The sequence below is a fragment of the Arvicola amphibius genome, chromosome 3, assembly GCF_903992535.2.
Source record: "Arvicola amphibius chromosome 3, mArvAmp1.2, whole genome shotgun sequence".
Classification (NCBI taxonomy): Eukaryota; Metazoa; Chordata; class Mammalia; order Rodentia; family Cricetidae; genus Arvicola; species Arvicola amphibius.
The window spans coordinates 41,493,828-41,511,938 of NC_052049.1; the positions used below are offsets into that span (position 1 = coordinate 41,493,828).

The following is an 18,111-nucleotide window of genomic DNA, read 5'->3' on the forward strand; positions in this document are numbered from 1 at the left end:
GGTTTTAACTGTAATATAGGGGTAAAGTGAGCAGATTCGTCTTAAGAATTGATTAACACATTATGTAATTTATGGCTAGGCAGTTTAAATGTCTTTGGAATTTTGTTAGAAAATGAATTTTGGTGAAGAATTACATAAGCTGTGGTCTCCAGTAGATGGCACTAAAGCTCTTTAGGTTTTCATTTTTATAAGTAATTTAATTTGTTTTATTCTGAGTACTTCAAAGTGCTTGTCTGTAAAACCTACCCAAGAATGATATGAGAAGGAACTGCAGTGTTTTTAGACTATAATGTGAAGCTAACCCTTTTTATTTCTGGAGTAATTGATGATTTGGTGAGAAATGAAGCAGTTAATGGTGAGAAATTCTGTGCTTGTTTGTTTGCTTTTGGGGACAGGGTTTTGCTATATATCTGCAGTTAGATATGTAGCCTGCATAGACCAGGCTGGCCTGGAGCTTAACAGCTAAGCTCTTGCTTGTGCCTCTTAGTTTTTAGACTACAGGCATGTGCTACTATGCCTGCCTAAATTTTGCCTTAAGCTAGCTTAAATTAAATAGTTAAGGAAGGAATTTTAGTATTAAATAGTTAAATTGTCTTTTAGTGTATTGAGGTAAAAGTAGACATGAAGAGGAATACACTTATAAAGGAAACAAGAATGGCAGATTAGTAATTGATTTTATCTGCAGATTTGAAGAACTTCAAAGTTTGTATTTTTACTGTTAACTTGGTAAAATTTTTATTCTGACCATTATCTTCATAGGATGAAAATCATCTGACTTAAGCTTATATATTATTTTCATATAGCATTCAATTTTGGGTCCTAGGTAGATGCTATTAGTTTCAATTTGGGATATAGTCTGAATTAATTTTAGCTGGAGTATTTTAAAGGTTTGATAATAAGACTTGGTTGTGGTTCACAGTGCATATGTGAAGTAGGTATAGTTCCACACACTGTAGTACACTGGTAACTTTGTACACATCAAACACTTTTCCCTCTTCCTAGTTTAATTTTTTTTTCAAATTCACACTATTATTATTATTTTAAAGTCTATCAAACTGCAGGCTTCTGTCAAATTCCTCTTCTAAGTGCTAGAATTGTAGACATATGCCACCGTAGCTGTATCATGGACTTCGTATGTAGATCTGCTTTGGGATTCCTGTTTGGTGCCACCAGGCTTTTTGTCTTTCTTTTAATTACTGCTTTTTTTTTTTGAAGTAATATTTGATGTGTTTCCCAGTTTTGGATCTGATTTAATGTTCTCTCACTAGCTTGTTGAAATGGAAACTTAGATAAGTTGATAGTCTCTAAAAAGCAATAGAACTTTTTTGTTTTTTGTTTTTGTTTTTTTGAGACAGGGTTTCTCTGTAGCTTTGGAGCATTTCCTGGAACTAGCTTTTGTAGACCAGGCTGGCCTCAAACTTACAGAGATCCACCTGCCTCTGCCTCCCGAGTGCTGGGATTAAAGGCGTGTGTCACCACTGCCTGGCGAGAATTTTCTTAATCTAAGTATCTAAAACTCCAAGATGCTGCTAAATCTGAAACTTTTGATTGCTGCTATGATACCACAAGAAGGATATTCTACAAACTGACCCCTTGTTACAAATTTCAGTAATTATGTAAGTGCACTAAGAATGTTGTCTAAAGTTACCTTTAGGCCATGTGTATTAGGTATGCATGAAACATGAATGTATTTCATGTTAGCCTTGGGTTCTAACTCAAAGATAATCTTATGAATATGCAAATATCCAAAAGTCTGGAAGAAATAATCTGAAACACTTTCTCTAAGGCATTTTGGACATTATACTTAACCTGTGTGGACATTTAGAACACCAAGACTTCTTGTAATCATGACTTCAGTTCAGTTGCACAAACCTTGAAATACAACACATACTTTTTTTTTGTGACAGGGTTTACCTGTGTAGCCTTGACTGTCCTGTGGAACTCACTCTGTAGACCAGGCTGACCTTGAACTCACAGAGACCCACCTGCCTCTGCCTCCCCAGTTCTGGGATTAAAGGCTTGTGCCACCATTGCCTGTCTCCTTGTAAACATTTTAAACACGGTATGATGTATGGTGGCTAATGCTTATATTTCCAACACTGAGACGGAGACAGGATTGTTAGGAGTTTGAGGTCAGCCTGGGTTACATAATGAGGTCTAGGTCATCCAGGTCTATAGAATGAGACCCTGCCATAAAACAAACAAAAATCAAATGTTTAAAATTTTCTTTGAATTTTGTCTTTTTATAAGAAAACTTATTTAGTATACTACAAGGAACACAGCAGGCCTGGCAATACCAGGCCTACAGCTGGGACTGCTCTTCAGATGGATGGGTTAGTTAACAATATTTTATCTTTGGAGATCTTGAATTAGTTTTTATTGTTTTTAAAAATGTTTTCTTGTTTTGCTAAAATACTGTAAGTCGAACCGTTAATGTCTTGAGAAGTATTTGAAAACTGTGTGTTTTGCAATTGGAGATTCTAGTGTTTTGTATATGTCAATTATCTAAGATTTGTGAATTGTCCTGTTTAAGGCTTCTCTTTCTATTGACTTCTATGACTTTTTCCACAATTTTCTGAAAGATTTGCCAATCTCCAAATATCATGCACTTGCCTAGTCTTTTCTTACAGACTTTGCTTTCTGTATATTGGGCTGTCATAGATTCCTGGAAATTCAAGGTTGTCCTATTATGAAAACTTTCCCCTTTACTATGAGTTTGGACTTAAACTCTAATTTGTCTGATATTGGTGGAGCCACAGCAGCTACTGTATGATTAGTATTTGCATGTTATATCTATGTTTGGTATTTGTATATATTATGTTCTTTTCATTGCTACTTTGTTTTGTTTACAGTTATTTTTGTAAGTAAATAACTTTTTTCTTTTAAAACTTCTGTGTGTGTGTGTGTGTGTGTGTGTGTGTGTGTTTGAGCACGTGCCAACGTGTCTGGAGGTCAGATGACAGTTTGGAGGTGGTGCTCTTCTCTACTATATGAGTTCCAGGGATTGAGTTTAGGCTGTCATGCTTGGTGACACGCCTTTACCCACTGAGCTATTCCCCCGGCCCATAGTTTTATTTATTTATGTTCTAGAGTGATATATTAATCAACAGTATTCATTTGAATTTATCTTTGAATTTTTCTTCCCTTCAGTGTTCACTTTTCCATCTGCTGGAAGTAACTACTTTTAGTTATCTATTTGTTTATTTGTTTACTTGAGACGGGGTCTCACTATATAAGCCAGACTGGTCTTGAACTCCCTATCTTCCTGCTTCTGCTTCTTGCATTGTTACCAGTGGATGCTCAATCAGAAGTATCTGCTTTTCTCATGTTTCAGTCTGTATGTTTCCACTGACTTACTGTTTCTAAGTTTTAGAATTTCTCTTTGATACTAAAACAAAAACAAAAACAACAAAACAGATTCTAGTTGTTCAGTGAAATTCTCCATCTTGTACATATTTTAAAACACAATTATTTTAAGTGTGGTTTGGTGGTTATAGTGTCTGTGTTTTGGGTTTAGTCACTATTTATTCGGTTACTTCTGATAAGCTTTGGTTGGATGAAGAACATAGTATGGTTACAATCGGAGAGGCTTTAAGCTCTGTTACCTTTCTCCAGAAAGAATTTAGGTAAGCAGACAGAATATGACCTTACCCTTGGTATAACAACTGAGGGCGTTTTTATTGTTATTTTGATTTTTGGCTTTTGTGTGTTTTAGGTTAGAGTCTTCCTTGGATTTTAACTACAAGTTTTGTATATTTGTCTACTGAGATACTGCATTCTGTCAACTGAATTTTGCTTATGCCTCTCTAATGCTGCCAGGCCTGTTCAAATCTCTCTTCACCTCATTCTCTTGGCTACAGCTCTCAGCTTTTTTTTCTTTCTGGTTGGGTACCAAGGGGAGGAGAGGCTATATTGGTTCATCACAGTTCAGTCCTTTCTTCTGAGACCTAATTCCTCTGACATGGTTGCCTGTTTTGTTTTGTGGTTGTTTCTTCAGGCTGTCTTACCAGAAACTGAGTGCTTTAAGATGACAGAATTTTATTCTCTTACAGAGTAGGTAGCAAGAAATACAAAATCAACAAGTTTGCTCTTTTTGAAGACCCACAGGATTAGTCTTTGATACTTTCTAGTTTCTGATTATGACCAGTGATCTTAGGCTTGCTATGAGATTGGATGACTCTAATCTTTTCCCCTATTGTCACATACCTTTGCCAAATCTCCTGATTCTGTGTTTACATTTTCTTCTTCTAAGGACACCAGACCAGGCTTGGAGGTGCAGGCTTATAATCCTAGCACTTGGGAGGTCGACATAGGATTTAAGTTCAAGGACTTCATAGTAAGTTTCAGGTCAGCCTAGCCTATATATTTAAACCCTGTGTCAAAACAAAACAACAAAAAAGAAAAACACCAGTATCAGAATAGAGCTTATCAATGCAAAAATGATTTTTGTCTTAATGTTTTTAAATTTACAAAGATGACAGTATTTCCAAATAAAGTTGTACTCAAAGGTATTTGACTTAGAGAACTTGAATATTTTATTTTGTGGGATATAATTTAGCTCATAATATATGCTTTGCTTAAAATTTATTTAAAATGTATTTATTAATGTGTGCCTGCATGCCTGATCTGTGGTTGTGCACATTCCATTCTCTGCTTGTGGAGATCAGAGGATAGTGTTGTGGAGTTTCTTTCTCCTCCCACCTTTTTCTGGGTTTCGAGAAATCAGACTTGTCAGACTTGAGTGGTGTTTATCCACCGAGGAATCTTGTTGGTCCTGAAAATTTTTTAAAGTTGTATAAATATTTGTGGTTAATCTTTCTGAAGTCATTTGTCTCATAATAGACACACTGTTATAAGTAGAATGGGAACCAGTAAAATGAAGATTAAATTTTAATTTAAAAGTAGGTAATACAGCTGGGCGATGGTGGCGCATGCCTTTAATCCCAGCACTCGGGAGGCAGAAGCAGGTGGATCTCTGTGAGTTCGAGACCAGCCTGTTCTACAGAGCTAGTTCCAGGACAGGCTCCAAAGCCACAGAGAAACCCTGTCTCGAAAAACCAAAAAAAAAAAAAAAAAAAAAAAAAAAGTAGGTAATACAGGTTTGAGTGGTGGTATTGCACACTTTTAATTCCAGCACTTGGGAGTCAGAGGCAGGTGGGTCTCTGTGAGCTTGAGGCTTGCCTGGTCTACAGAGCGAGTTCCAGGACAGCCAGAGCTACACAGAGAAACCCTGTCTCAAAATACCAAAGGGGGGAAAAAGATAGCATAAAAGCCGGACATGTGTAATGGTGGTATTACACATTTGTTATAAAACTTGAAGCAGGAGGATTTTGAGCCTGAGGACAGTTTGGGCAATGTAATAAGACCCAGTCTCAAAACCAGATGAGAAAAAAAAAAAGCCAAAATACTGAAACAATTTAAAATTCGGTAATATATAAGCTCTATAGTAACTTCTCTATTTAGCTCTATAGTTTCTTTGTATGTAGTAATTTTTTTAGTGATATGTTTATCCTTTGTAGAGATATAAAATAGAAGACTAAGTTGATCTGTCATCTGTCATCTCATCTATCTAATCAATCTTGCTGGCTGGCTGGCCGGCCTGGAGCTCATGACATAGATCAGGCTAGCCTCAAATTCAGAAATTGTCTTGCATCTGTCTCTACATTGCTAGGATTAAGGGTGCTCACTAGGATGCACAGCCAACTTGCTTTTTTAGTTTTTATTAAAACCATTTATTTATTTATTTGTGTATGTGTACACTTACATGTCGCTTTTGAATGTCATGGTGCACATGTGGAGATGGAGGACAATTTGTAATAGTTCTTTCCTTTTACGATGTGAATCTGTGTAATCTGGCAAGTGTCTTTTCCTGTTGACTGATTGCACCAGCTATTTAAATTGAGTTTTTGTTTGTTTGCTTGTTTGTTTTTTTCGATACAGGGTTTCTCTGTGGCTTTGGAGCCTGTCCTGGAACTAGCTCTTGTAGACCAGGTTGGCCTCGAACTCACAGAGATCCACCTGCCTCTGCCTCCCGAGTGCTGGGATTAAAGGCGTGCGCCACCACTGCCCAGCTTTAAATTGAGTTTTAAAAAAGTCTTCTAACAAATATTCTTTGATTTTGAATCTCTTTACCTGCAAATTTAAACATTTCTTATTTTATATGTCTGGGTATTTTTCTTGCTTGCATGTATTTCTGTGTACCATGTATGTTCTTAGTGCCTACAGAGACCAGAAGAAAGTATCAGATCTAATGGAATGGGATACAGATGCCAAGGAGCTGTTGTGTAGGTTCTGTAAATTGAACCTGATCCTTTGGAGAAGTAGGCGGTGCTTTTAAACAATGAGCCATCTCTGCAGTTCCTACTTGTAAAATTTTATAGAAAGAATTTATGACAGGAGCCAGAAGTGTGTAACTGTAATTCTTTTTTGTAGATAGCTGTTTTTATATTAGTAAAGATGAGCATCAACATATTGCATTATTATTATGGATTTGTTACTGTATTGTACTTTTTGTTTATTCACTTCTGAAGAAGGTTTAGGCTTCTCACTTGATATGTGCCAGCATTTAAATAACGGGAGCCATGTATTTAAAGGTGTTTTATTGATAAAATTCATAGCAGTTCTTTTCTCATTCACTACTGGGTGACATTTTCTTGATAATAAATTTACTTTTTTACAGTGCTCTCTCAGAAGAGGAGAAGTCAACACTGCGTGCAGGACTCATCACCAACTTTAATGAACCAATAAACCAGGTCAGTGACAAAATGAAAAAATGAAAGCTGGGAATGTCCTCCCCTTCCTTTTTTTTCTTTCTTATTTTCTTTTTCTTTCATTCATTTTTCTTTTTTCTTTCTTTCTTTCTTTTTTTCTTTTTTTTTGGACATAGGGTCTCTCTGTGAATTGCTGGCTGTCCTAGAACTCAATACGTAGACCAGGCTGGCATGGAACTCATAGAGATCCACTGGCCTTCTGCCTCCTAGAGTTCTGGGATTAAAGTAGTGTATCACCAAACAAATTTTGTTTTCGGATTAAAGTAAAATCCTAGCTGCATATGGTGGTGCACACCTAGGTTGCTAGCATACAGGAGGTAAAGGCAAGGGGATCAGAAATTCATCTTTAGCCACATGGCAAATTGGAGACCATCCTGAGCTACATAAGATTACGTTTTCATGCCTCTCCCTCCTGCCAAGAAGTTTGAGTCCCTTAACTCATTGCCTCTGTCTGTGATGCTGCAAGAGTCCCTTAACTCATTGCCTTTGTTTGTGATGCTGTAAGAGTCCCTTAACTCATTGCCTCTGTCTGTGATGCTGTAAGAGTCCCTTAACTCATTGCCTTTGTTTGTGATGCTGTAAGAGTCCCTTAACTCTTTGCCTCTGTCTGTGATGCTGTAAGAGTCCCTTAACTCATTGCTTCTGTCTGTGATGCTGTAAGAGTCCCTTAACTCATTGCTTCTGTCTGTGATGCTTATACACAGCTTCTCTGCAGACTTAGACTCTGAGCTGTTAAGATTATGGTTAGATTTGACAGTTAATGACAAAATTTATGTTACTTTACAGTATAGTTTATACTTTTTAACTTCCTTAGGGCTTTTTTGTTTGCTTGGTTTTTGTTTTTGTTTTTTTGAGACAGGATTTCTCTGTGAAACAATCCTGGCTGTCATGGAACTTGCATTGTAGACCAGGCTGGCTCGAACTCACAGAGATCCTCCTGCCTCTACCTCCCGAGTGCCAGGATTAAAGGCATGTACCACCATCGCCTAACAACTTCCTTAGTTTTTAAAACAGTATTTAATGGAAATCTTAAAATAATTGCCCTTTCTCTATTCTTAAAAGGCTTTTTGTTTTTGTTTTGTTTTGTTTTGACTTAGGGAAGGAATGTTTGAGATAGGTTCTCATATGGATCCCAGGCTGGCTTCTGCTTGAAGTCATCCATGCTGCCTCAGATTTCCAAGTGCTGGGATTACAGGCATGTGCCACCACACCTGGTTATTATGGTCTTACTCTCTATAAATTTGATTTAATACACAGTTTGTTACATGCCTAAAACATGGGGGTTTTAGACACCAGCAGTTAATTTTAATAATTCAATTAACCTATTTCTTTATTTTGAAGACCACAGGGTTGACTTTAGATTTCTGTATTCATCACATTTTCAATTCCCAGTACCCTGTAGCAGATAAATCATAGATCGTATGGTTTTATTTATTTATATTTTTGGTTTCTCCCAACGTTAAACTTTCTTCTAAGAGTAAATTAAATTTTGTGTACAGGTTTAAAATTCTTAAGTATTTCTAAAGTAATACTATTTATTATATTTGATATGAAAATTTTGAATACTGTATCTAACTGTATTTCTAATGTAGTTTTATCATGGCCTGTTAGGTTAGCAGTTTTTAACCCGTGGGTGCGACCCCTTGGGGTTAGAATAACCCTTTCACGGGGGTCACTTAAGACCATCCGAAAACATTGATATTTATTTTGTGATTCATAACAGTAGCAAAGTTACAGTTATGAAGTAGCAATGAAAATAATTTTATGGTTAGAGGTTACCACAACATGAGAAACTATATTCAAGGGTCACAGCACCAGGAAGGTTGAGAACCACTGCCGTAAGTGGCATCTATTTTATGATTCCTTTGCAAAGAAAATGAGGATAAAGGGAGAGTGGTGCTGTTTATTGGAGGCTGGTGGAAGGGTTTGAGTGACTGAGGATAAAACACGGCATCTTTGTCCTCAAGTATCTAGTAGCTGATGATGCTCCTTTCTGTTCTTCAGGCAGTGCTGCTTAAATGTGTGGACAAAGAACGTGCTTATACTGCTACAGTTTAAGAACTCAGAAGAGCGTATCTGTTGATAGTGATTGTATTTGAAATTAAAGCTAGGACTTTAAAAGAATTAATGAATTTAAAAATAAACTATACTTAGTATAAATAATAATTTTTGGAAATGAGCAATAGTTATTCTCAGAACAAGAAACATTTAGTGCCGGGCGGTGGTGGCGCACGCCTTTAATCCCAGCACTCGGGAGGCAGAGGCAGGCGGATCTCTGAGTTCGAGACCAGCCTGGTCTACAAGAGCTAGATCCAGGACAGGCTCTAGAAACTACAGGGAAACCCTGTCTCGAAAAACCAAAAAAAAAAAAAGAAACATTTAGTGAGAAGAGTAACTTTTTTCTCGTGAGTGTCTAGTATTGAAATGAGAACTTAAATTTCCACATACATTTTTTTCATGTACTCAGTTTAATATGTTGTTTTTGCAAAAGTTACACAAACAAAATCTACCTTTCTGGGGATGGTGACACTCACCTATAATCTCAACTCTTTAGAGACTGAGGCAGGTTGTAAGTTTGAGGCCATTCTGAGTTACATATTACCCCACCAACAAAACTCAAGAAAGATTAAAAAAAAAAAAGGAAGACTTACCAATATGTAATTAGAAATGTTTCATAGATCTTAGTGTCTGTGAACTGTACTTTGAGGACCACTGTCCCAAGTAGTTTAGTGTGATTTTAATCATATTTGTTAAACATAGTTAATTCCTAAGAGGTAATTTTAAAACATGAGTGTATTTTTATCCCTTGCCTTGACTTTATAATTATTTCTGATCATTACTTTTTTTTCCTTTAGATTGCAACTCAGATTGCAGTACTGATTGCCAAAGTTGCTCGATTGGATTGTCCTAGACAATGGCCTGAGCTGATCCCCACTCTGGTAGAGTCTGTGAAGGTCCAGGATGATCTTCGACAGCACAGAGCACTGCTTACTTTCTACCACGTTACCAAGACACTGGCGTCGAAACGCCTGTCTGCTGACAGAAAACTGTTTTATGATGTAAGTTATAATTACATTTGACTATGAAAATAATGCTACTTGTATGAAGATGACTGTCATTTTACATGTGTTGCTTTTTTGGAAAGATGATGAATTATTTCTCATTTAAACTGAGTGGTATGATTGGAAAGATGACTTAGGTGTCAGTGAGGAGGGCGCTAGATAGGAAACAGTTTGAAAGTAAAAAAATTGGTTTGAGATTGTCAGTGTGGTTCAGATGTGATAATAAATCTCTTCAGGAAAGCAGTGGTAAAGGGAACAGCTACAGAGTTGAAATTCAGGAATTAGGATTGGCATGTTCCAACCGTTGGTGATGGGAAGGACAGATGTAACTGAAGGATTATTGTATTAGTTACTTTTCTTGTCGTAGTGATGAAATGCTCGACAGAAACAACTCAAAGGAGGAGTTCTTTTGGCTCCTGGTTTCAGTCCATCATGGCAGGAAGGCACCAGAGAGGGTGTTGGCAGGCATATGTAGTTTATTCAGGCTCTTCAGACCTTGATGGGTCAGGAAGTGGAGCTCAGGCTAGTCCCCACCCTACTGACTCTGTTAGCCTGTCCACAGTCCCAAAGGCTCCAAAACTTTGCAAAGTAGTACCATTCGCTATAGATCAAGTATTCATCTTTTCATTTTTATTTTTTAATTTTTGTTTTAGATGTGGTGTCTTGTAGTCCAGGCTGGCCTCAAACTTTTTGTGTAGTTGAGGAAGACCGAATTCCTGATCTTCATTCCTCCATCTCCCAAATGCTGAGGTTACAGATGTGCATACCACACTCAGCTGGTTTATCCGCATAGTTGAGCCAGTCCATAGGGCACAGTGCATTCAGACTGTATCAGGTTTGTTAGTCTTTACCAAGTATTAACTTTCTCTACTGTTCTTGGTATGGTTTTGGATCTGACTGTTTTTTGATCTTTAAAAATAACAATTTCGTATTGTTGATGGTGACATTTAGACTGTACAATATGATACCACTGAATTTTCAGGTTTTTGTTTTGGTGTTCTTGTTTACCTTTGGTAGTTATGAAAAATAGCACATAATGAAAAAATTTATGATAGGACCCATAAAACTAGGGAATTTTTAGGGAGTTGTTTGTTTTGAGCTATTCCTTTCTCTTCTCTTAGTGTATTATATTGCACAGGCTTTTCCCTGAACAGTTAGAGGGTTTCTTTCACTTCTTCATTTAGTGTGCAGTCTTTCCCAGGCCTTCTGACAGCAACTTGTCCTCCTGCTTAAGCTCTAGGGTATAGATGCACTTGCACCCATGCTTTTGTTCCTCTTCCTCTTTGGGGTTAAAATAAAGGATGTTTTGGCAGAGCTCTAAACCAGAACGCCTGACCAATTCTAAGAGTTGTAAAGTTGAGATGCTTTATTTATTCCTAAAGGAGATACCTAGCTGTACATGGGAAGGGATAATTGAAGAGCTGGCAGCTTGTGGAAAATAGGCCGTTTAATGGAGGGAGTCCAGAGAAGAGAGTTTCAGAAGAGAATCTTTGTGAAGCCTTGTTCTTCTACAGAAAGCTAACTAATCTTTTGTCCCTGAAGACTTTGTTTTGTTGTTGGTGCCCAGGGGAGTGCCTCTTTTTTGAGGATAGTTTAGGGAAATGGGGAAGAGTGAAGCAGGTATTTTGGGGCTGTTTCAAACCCTTGTTCAATACATTAGTTTTTGACAGGTGCAGTGGTGTGTATAGATAGTTTCAGTTACATACCGGCTAAGGGCCAAGAGTTGCTTGAGACTAGGAGTTGTAGACTGCTCTAGACAACACAACAACCTAATAAAAATGAAACAGCAGCTGCTGCTGCAACAAATCCACATTAATTTTCAGTCTTTCAGTAAGAGATGAGGTTTTAGAACAGCACTTTTGGGATTCTTGCTCTTGAGGTTGTGGTGTACAGATCTTGGGTTATGACATTTTCCTTCTCTTCTTTCCCTCCCCCTTCCCTTCTATTTCTACTTTCCCTTCTTCCCTAGCTCAGCCTGGCTTTAGACATGTAAAACAGCCAAAGTGATCTTTAACTCCTGTTCTTGTCTCTACCTCCCAAATGCTAGGGTTATATGCATGTTGCGCCATGCTGGTCTTCCTAGATAGTAATTCTTAGAAAGTTTAAGCTAGGATTTCGTTTTATTGTGTTTACTACTAACTGTTGCTTTAAATACCCTATCATGTTATTCTAAGAAATGTTGTATAAAAGAAATTCTTTTTGATAATCATAGGATTGGTTACTTTGCTGTTCTTTTTCATGTTAGCTTGATTTCTGTTATTTTATTTTAAAACTATTTTATAGATTTATTTTTATTGTACATGTATGAGTGTTTTGTCTACATGTATGTATGTGCACCATATGTTTGCTCGATGTTCTTGGAAGTCAGAATTGGACACCAAATCCATTGGAACTATAGTTAACAGATGGTTGTGAACTACCACATGAGCTATGGAAATCGAAGCTGGGTTCTTTCCAAGAACAAATTCTCTTAACTACTGAGTTATCTGGCCTACAGAGCTTCATTTTGTAGCCCTGGTTGGTCTGGAACTCACTGTGTAGGTAGAGCTGGCCTCAGACTCACAGAGAACCACCTGTCTCTGCCTCCCGAGTGCTGGTATTAAAGGCGTGCTTGCGCTGCAACTACCGATTGTTCTTGCTTTATTTCTAGTATTCAGAATTAAAGTAATGGACAGTTTATCTATTCAAATCTTTTTTTGAATTTCCTTACCTTTATTTCCACTTCTAACATTTTAAACTTTGACTTGCTTTTCTATGAAAAATTTTCTCAGAGTCAGATGTGTAGAACATTCTGGGTTACAGCTGACTTTTATTAAATATTACCCATCAATAAAAGTATGAATTGTTTTGGCTTTTTAAAACTATAGTTTCTCCTTATATGTTGCTTTGATTTTCAGATACTTGTTTTTAGCCAAGGCAGCCTCTTAAGTGTTTTGGTTGATCTTCATCTAGTGTTAATTCCTTTCTTTATTGTCTGAAATGCAGGTGTCTACCTAGCCTCTGATACTAAACCTACTGGACTATTTATCACATTGTGGTGAATGTTCACTTAATTTTCTCAGATCACTGCAGTGTTACTTTTGTTATAGTTGTGCTAATTAGCCTAGAAAACTGGACATGATGGTTGGTGCTCAGTAACTGTTAAATGAATAATTAGGCTGAGGATATAGCACAGGAATCGAGCGCTTACTAGCGAGTACAAGGATCTGGATTCTGTTCCCAGCACTACAAAAACAAAGCATCCCAAAAATAATAGAAGAGTCATGCTCTTAGAAATTACCATGTTCAAGATGGGCATGGTGGCATATGCTTTTAATCCCAGCACCTGAGAGAGACAGAGGCTAGTGGATCTCTGTAAGTTTGAGGTCAGCCTGGCTTCCTTGTGAGTTCCTAGCCAGCTAGACCATGTATGTAATACGACTGTATCTACAAAACAAAATAAAAAGTATAAAACAAAAATTTTATGGAAAGTTTTTTTTTTTAAAGAATACATAGAGCTAGAAATATGTTGGAGAAAGTTGACTAGCACCTCTCATTGTGTACTAGATTAGCTGAATCTGCAGACACAGACTATCTGTAAGTAGTAGGTGGCAGGAAAGGATCCAGCCTTGGGGCATTGAGGGACAAGATAGCTGTTGCAGCTCACTAGGAAGACAACAGTGAAGAGTAGTTTTGCTAGTTAGCGCTCCTCCTCTTATTTTGGTAACCTACAGTACAGAAACTCTCCCTTTGATAATGCTTACTAGAATGACAAGATAGTCTTCAAGAAGCACTTTTATCTCTCTCTCTCTCTCTCTCTCTCTCTCTCTCTCTCCCCCCCCCCCCCCCCCCCCCCCCCCGACAGGGTTTGTCTGGGTAACAAACAGTAGCCCTGGCAGTCCTGAAACTTGTTTGTAGACCAGGCTGGCTTCAAACTCAACAGAGATCCACCTGCCTCCACTTCCCGATTACTGGGATTAAAGGTGTGTGCCACCTATGAAAACTAGTCTTCAAGGAGGAGGCTTTAGAGTCAGATACTGCTCAGGTCTTCTGGGTTTTATGTTTGAAGTGCATATTGTCTTCAGTATTAGGAACTTGCCTTTAACCTATGGAGGCAACCTGCTCTTGGCATGTTTTAATGCCACCTCTTCTCCTTTGAGACAGGGTCTCATGCAGTTTTGGCTGGCCTTAAACTTGGTATGTGGTATAGGATGATCATCCCCCTCCCCCCATACACACCCAGTATAGCTGTCTTGGAACTCACTGGGTAGACCAGGCTAGTCTTGTGCTAACAAAGATCCATCTGTTTCTATCTTTTGAGTGTGGGGATTAAAGACCCAGTCCTGTAGCTGGCTCTTGTTTTTTTTAAGATTTATTTAGCCAAGCAGAGTCAGGGTGATCTCTATTAGTTCTAGGGCAGCCTGGTCTACATATCAAGTTCCAGAACAGCCAAGACTGCAATAGTCAGATTGTCCCAACTCCCCCTAAAATTTTTATTTTTATTTTATCCATATGAATGTTTGACTTCATGTATGTGTGTATATGACTTGTGTTTCTGGTGTCAAAGGAGATAAGAAGAGGGTGTTGGATCCCCTGGAAACTGAGTTATAAATGGTTATGAGTCACCATGTGTGTGCTGGGTGCCAAAAATGGGTCCTCTGGAAGAACAGCAAGTGTTCTTTATTGCAGAGTGATGTCTCTAGCTCATGACCAACTCTTGATCTTCCTGTCTCTACTCTCCAAGTGCTGGGATTATTATAGGCATGTACCATCATACTTGGCTTCTATCTTCCTATTTGTCTATTATAAAAACTGATCATTTAATGTATCACATCTAAGGAAAGTATAAAAATTAATACTCCTGTCTTATTTAATTATTCTCTTCTCAAAGATTTTTACAAGATTACTTTAAGCCCGTAAGTGCACTGTCTCAGAATCTTTTAATTAGTTTAGAAGAGTAGCACTCACTCCTGTCTTTCTTTCTCCTTTTCATGCTGTTGCTTGAGGGAACTAGTTGTCCTGTTTGTGTCCAACCTTCTGTCCTTGTTGACTTGCTTTTTGCTGATTAGTTTCAGGTGATAGTGTCTTGGGTTTTACAGTCTGTTGCATCGCTATTAGTTATGAGTTCCATGGCTTTAATACTTTATTGCTAACTTTTCCTAATAGGAATTCTGAGGACAGTGGATTTGAGTATTTAAGAATACTTGAAATGCAAAAACAAGTTAAGCTTACTATAATGGCTCACTTTTATATTGAAAGGAGTTAAGAGTGTGCATCTCAGCTAAATTCACCAAATTGTCAGTGGGTGGCACTCTCTCTTCTATTTAGAAAGAAAACCTAACCAATTGGAGTTTGGGCCTATCTGTTCTCAAGAGTGTTTTTATTATATAATTTCTTTGTGTAGTGTTTTACTGAACATTCTTTCCCTGCTGCATTTTTTAGAAGAAAATGTGGAAGAAATATTTTTATTCTTCCTACTTGGTTTACTTCATTGCCTTTTCTTTTCCATCTGAGCCTTTATAAGCAGACATCAGTTGATGGCTCTGGTGCAAATAAAGGTTATGAATAGCTTGTGGATATGATAGTGGGCAGTGGTTCCTTTCTTTAAGTCTTCCCTTGTTTTACAGTAGGGCTGAAAAATTGTGGAAAATGTCTGAAATGCTTGTCAAAGACAGTCATAGTAAAACTGACTTTATTCAGAAGGAGCTACTAGAGGAGGGCTTGCAGTTGGGAAGAGAGGTTTGGTCGGCACAACACTGAATGTAAGAAAATGGGAGTTTATAGTCAAAGAATCAGGAGAGGGTGGGGAAGGTGGGAGTGGCTGGCAGGTTAGTAGGAGGAAATGTCCAGGGTAAGGGGCAGTTTCTGTTTAAACTGACCTAACAGGATTCTGCTTCTGAAGGCAAGCTAGGATGATGAGATACCATTGGGATTGTAGAGGTAAGGCGCCTAACCAGGCACCCAGAGTGACTGAGATGTGTATAGGAGAGGAGCTTTGTCTGGCTGTAGTTCATACCTCTTTTCCAAAGGGATTTAGGAGAATCTGACTGAAGTTTAATCAAGGAAAAGCTGTTTGTCAAAGAGATATGATTGCTTCTGCACTGTAATCATCTGTTTCTGTTGTGCTTTAGATTAGCCTAAAACTCTTACATTGGAGCCTTAGTACATGTCTGATGTCCTTACTCAGATACTGTGCTCCAGATCTGAATGAGGAAACAAGGAATATTAAAGAAAACATTTTCATACTGTTCATTTATTTTTATTCAAAGTTGTATATTGCCTCCATTCAGAAATAGTTGCAGTATGCCAAACATATTACTTACATAGTTTTAAATTGAAATAATAAATTTTATTAATAATAATATGTTTAGGATTAGCAAAAAGGAAGAATACAAAAAAGAGAAAAATCAAGGAAAAAAGGAGAGAGAAGAATTAATAGATTAAGATCTTTATTATTGCTAGGTGGTGTTGGCACACACCTTTAATCTCAGCACATTGCAGTCAGAGGTAGGTGGATCTCTGAATTTGAGGCCAGCTTGGTCTACAGAGTGAGTTCCAGGACAGCCAGGGATACACAGACAAACCCTGTCTCAAAAAAACAAAACAAAACAAAAACAAAAGCAAAACTGACTAACCAAACAAAACTAAATTTTTTTTTTTTTTTGAGATAGTGCCTCCTGGTGTTGCTTAGGCTGTCTTGGAACTCAGGATCCTCTGATCTCAGCCTCCCAGTTACCTGGAATTATGGGTATGCTCAACTTTGCCCACTGTTACTAACATGTATATAAAATTCTTGTTCTCTTGAGCTATGGTGGTCTTGAACAACTGATCCTCCTGCCTCTACCTCTCAAATATACAGGTGTGTTACCCAACTCATCTTAATACCTGTAACTGTTTTTTTTTTTCTTTTCTTTTCTTTTTCTTTTTGAGACAGGTCTCTAGCCCTGGCTGCTATGGAACTCACTCTGTAGACCAGGCTGGCCTCAAACTCACAGAGATCCGCCTTCCTCTTTCTCCAGAGTGCTGGGATTAAAGGTGTGCACCACTCCACCTGGTCCTTATCTATTATTCTTACTGCGTTTTTATTATTATGCATGTGTGTGTAATGTGTGCAGACATGATTGTGCCACAGTGTTCATACAGAGATCAGAGGACAACATTGTGGTGTTGATTTTTCTCTTCTTTCACTTTATGTGGGTTCTGGGGATCCAGCTTCCTGAGCCTTCTTACAAACCCTCTTTTGTTTTTTGAGACAGGGTCTCAGGTACCCAGGCTTCCCTCAGACTTATTGTGTAGCTGAGATTGGACTTGAACTCCTGATCTTCATCCCTCCTTCTTCCAAGTTAACTGTTTTATTTGATTGTCTGAATTACTAAATTTTCTTACATATGTTTTTGGAGTCAGATTTTAAATGTAAAGGATTTTGTGGAACAAGCAAAATTTATTTTGATGAATTTGATTCAACCATGAGGAAAATGTTCCTTTTATCCTAACCTTTTGATGCGGATATCTTATTTAGACTTTGGGGATTGAATGGATAGGCTCTTATATATAGTGTAATTTGCACTCTGTGTGCAGATGGTATATTTTGGTAAAATAATTTTCTCCTGTGTCTTAGTTAAGGTTTCTATTACTATGAAAAGATGTCACAACCATAGCAACTCTTAATAAAGGAAACCATGTAATTGGGACTGGCTTACAGGTTCAGAGGTCAGGAAATAAGGGTGCTGAAGAAGGAGCTGAGGGTTATACATATCGATTGGCAGGCATCAAGGAAGAGAGATAAATACCTGCCCTGGCTTGATCATTTGAAACCTCAAAGCCCACACCCCAAGTGACAATATTCCTCCTACAAAGTCTCAACTCCTAAATGTGCCACTCCCTAGTAACTAAGCATTTTCAAATCTATGAGCCTAAGGGAGCCATTTCTATTGTTTCATTCCCCCCCCTTTTTGTTTTGTTTTTTGTTCAGTTACTTATTGGTATTCTAATTTTAATTTTCCCCCCATTTTTTTAATTAAAAATTTCCATCTCCTCCCCTCCTCCCCCCCCTTCCCTCCCCTCCCTTTCACTCATACCCCCACTCCCTCCCTCTCCAGGCCAAAGAGCCATCAGGGTTCCCTTCACTATGTTAAGTCCAAGGTCCTCCCAGCTCCCCCCAGGTCCAGGAAGGTGAGCAACCAAACTGACAAGGCTCACACAGAGCCCGTACATGTTGTAGAGACCAAGCCCATTGCCATTGTCCTTGGTTTCCCAGTCATCCTCCACTGTCAGCCACATTCAGAGAGTCCGGTTTGGTC

At 38.0% G+C, this 18,111-nt stretch overlaps 1 protein-coding gene across 5 annotated transcripts in view; it reads left to right on the top strand.

Annotated features, from left to right (window-relative positions):
• Ipo11 (importin 11) overlaps positions 1-18,111 on the top strand; it is a 172,376-nt gene that overhangs the window by 13,256 nt on the left and 141,009 nt on the right. For all 5 annotated transcript variants that reach the window (XM_038323961.1, XM_038323963.1, XM_038323962.1 and 2 more), the window contains 2 exons: positions 6,680-6,752; positions 9,626-9,829. In XM_038323961.1, the coding sequence (XP_038179889.1) occupies positions 6,680-6,752; positions 9,626-9,829 (277 nt within the window). The remainder of the gene's footprint in view (positions 1-6,679; positions 6,753-9,625; positions 9,830-18,111) is intronic.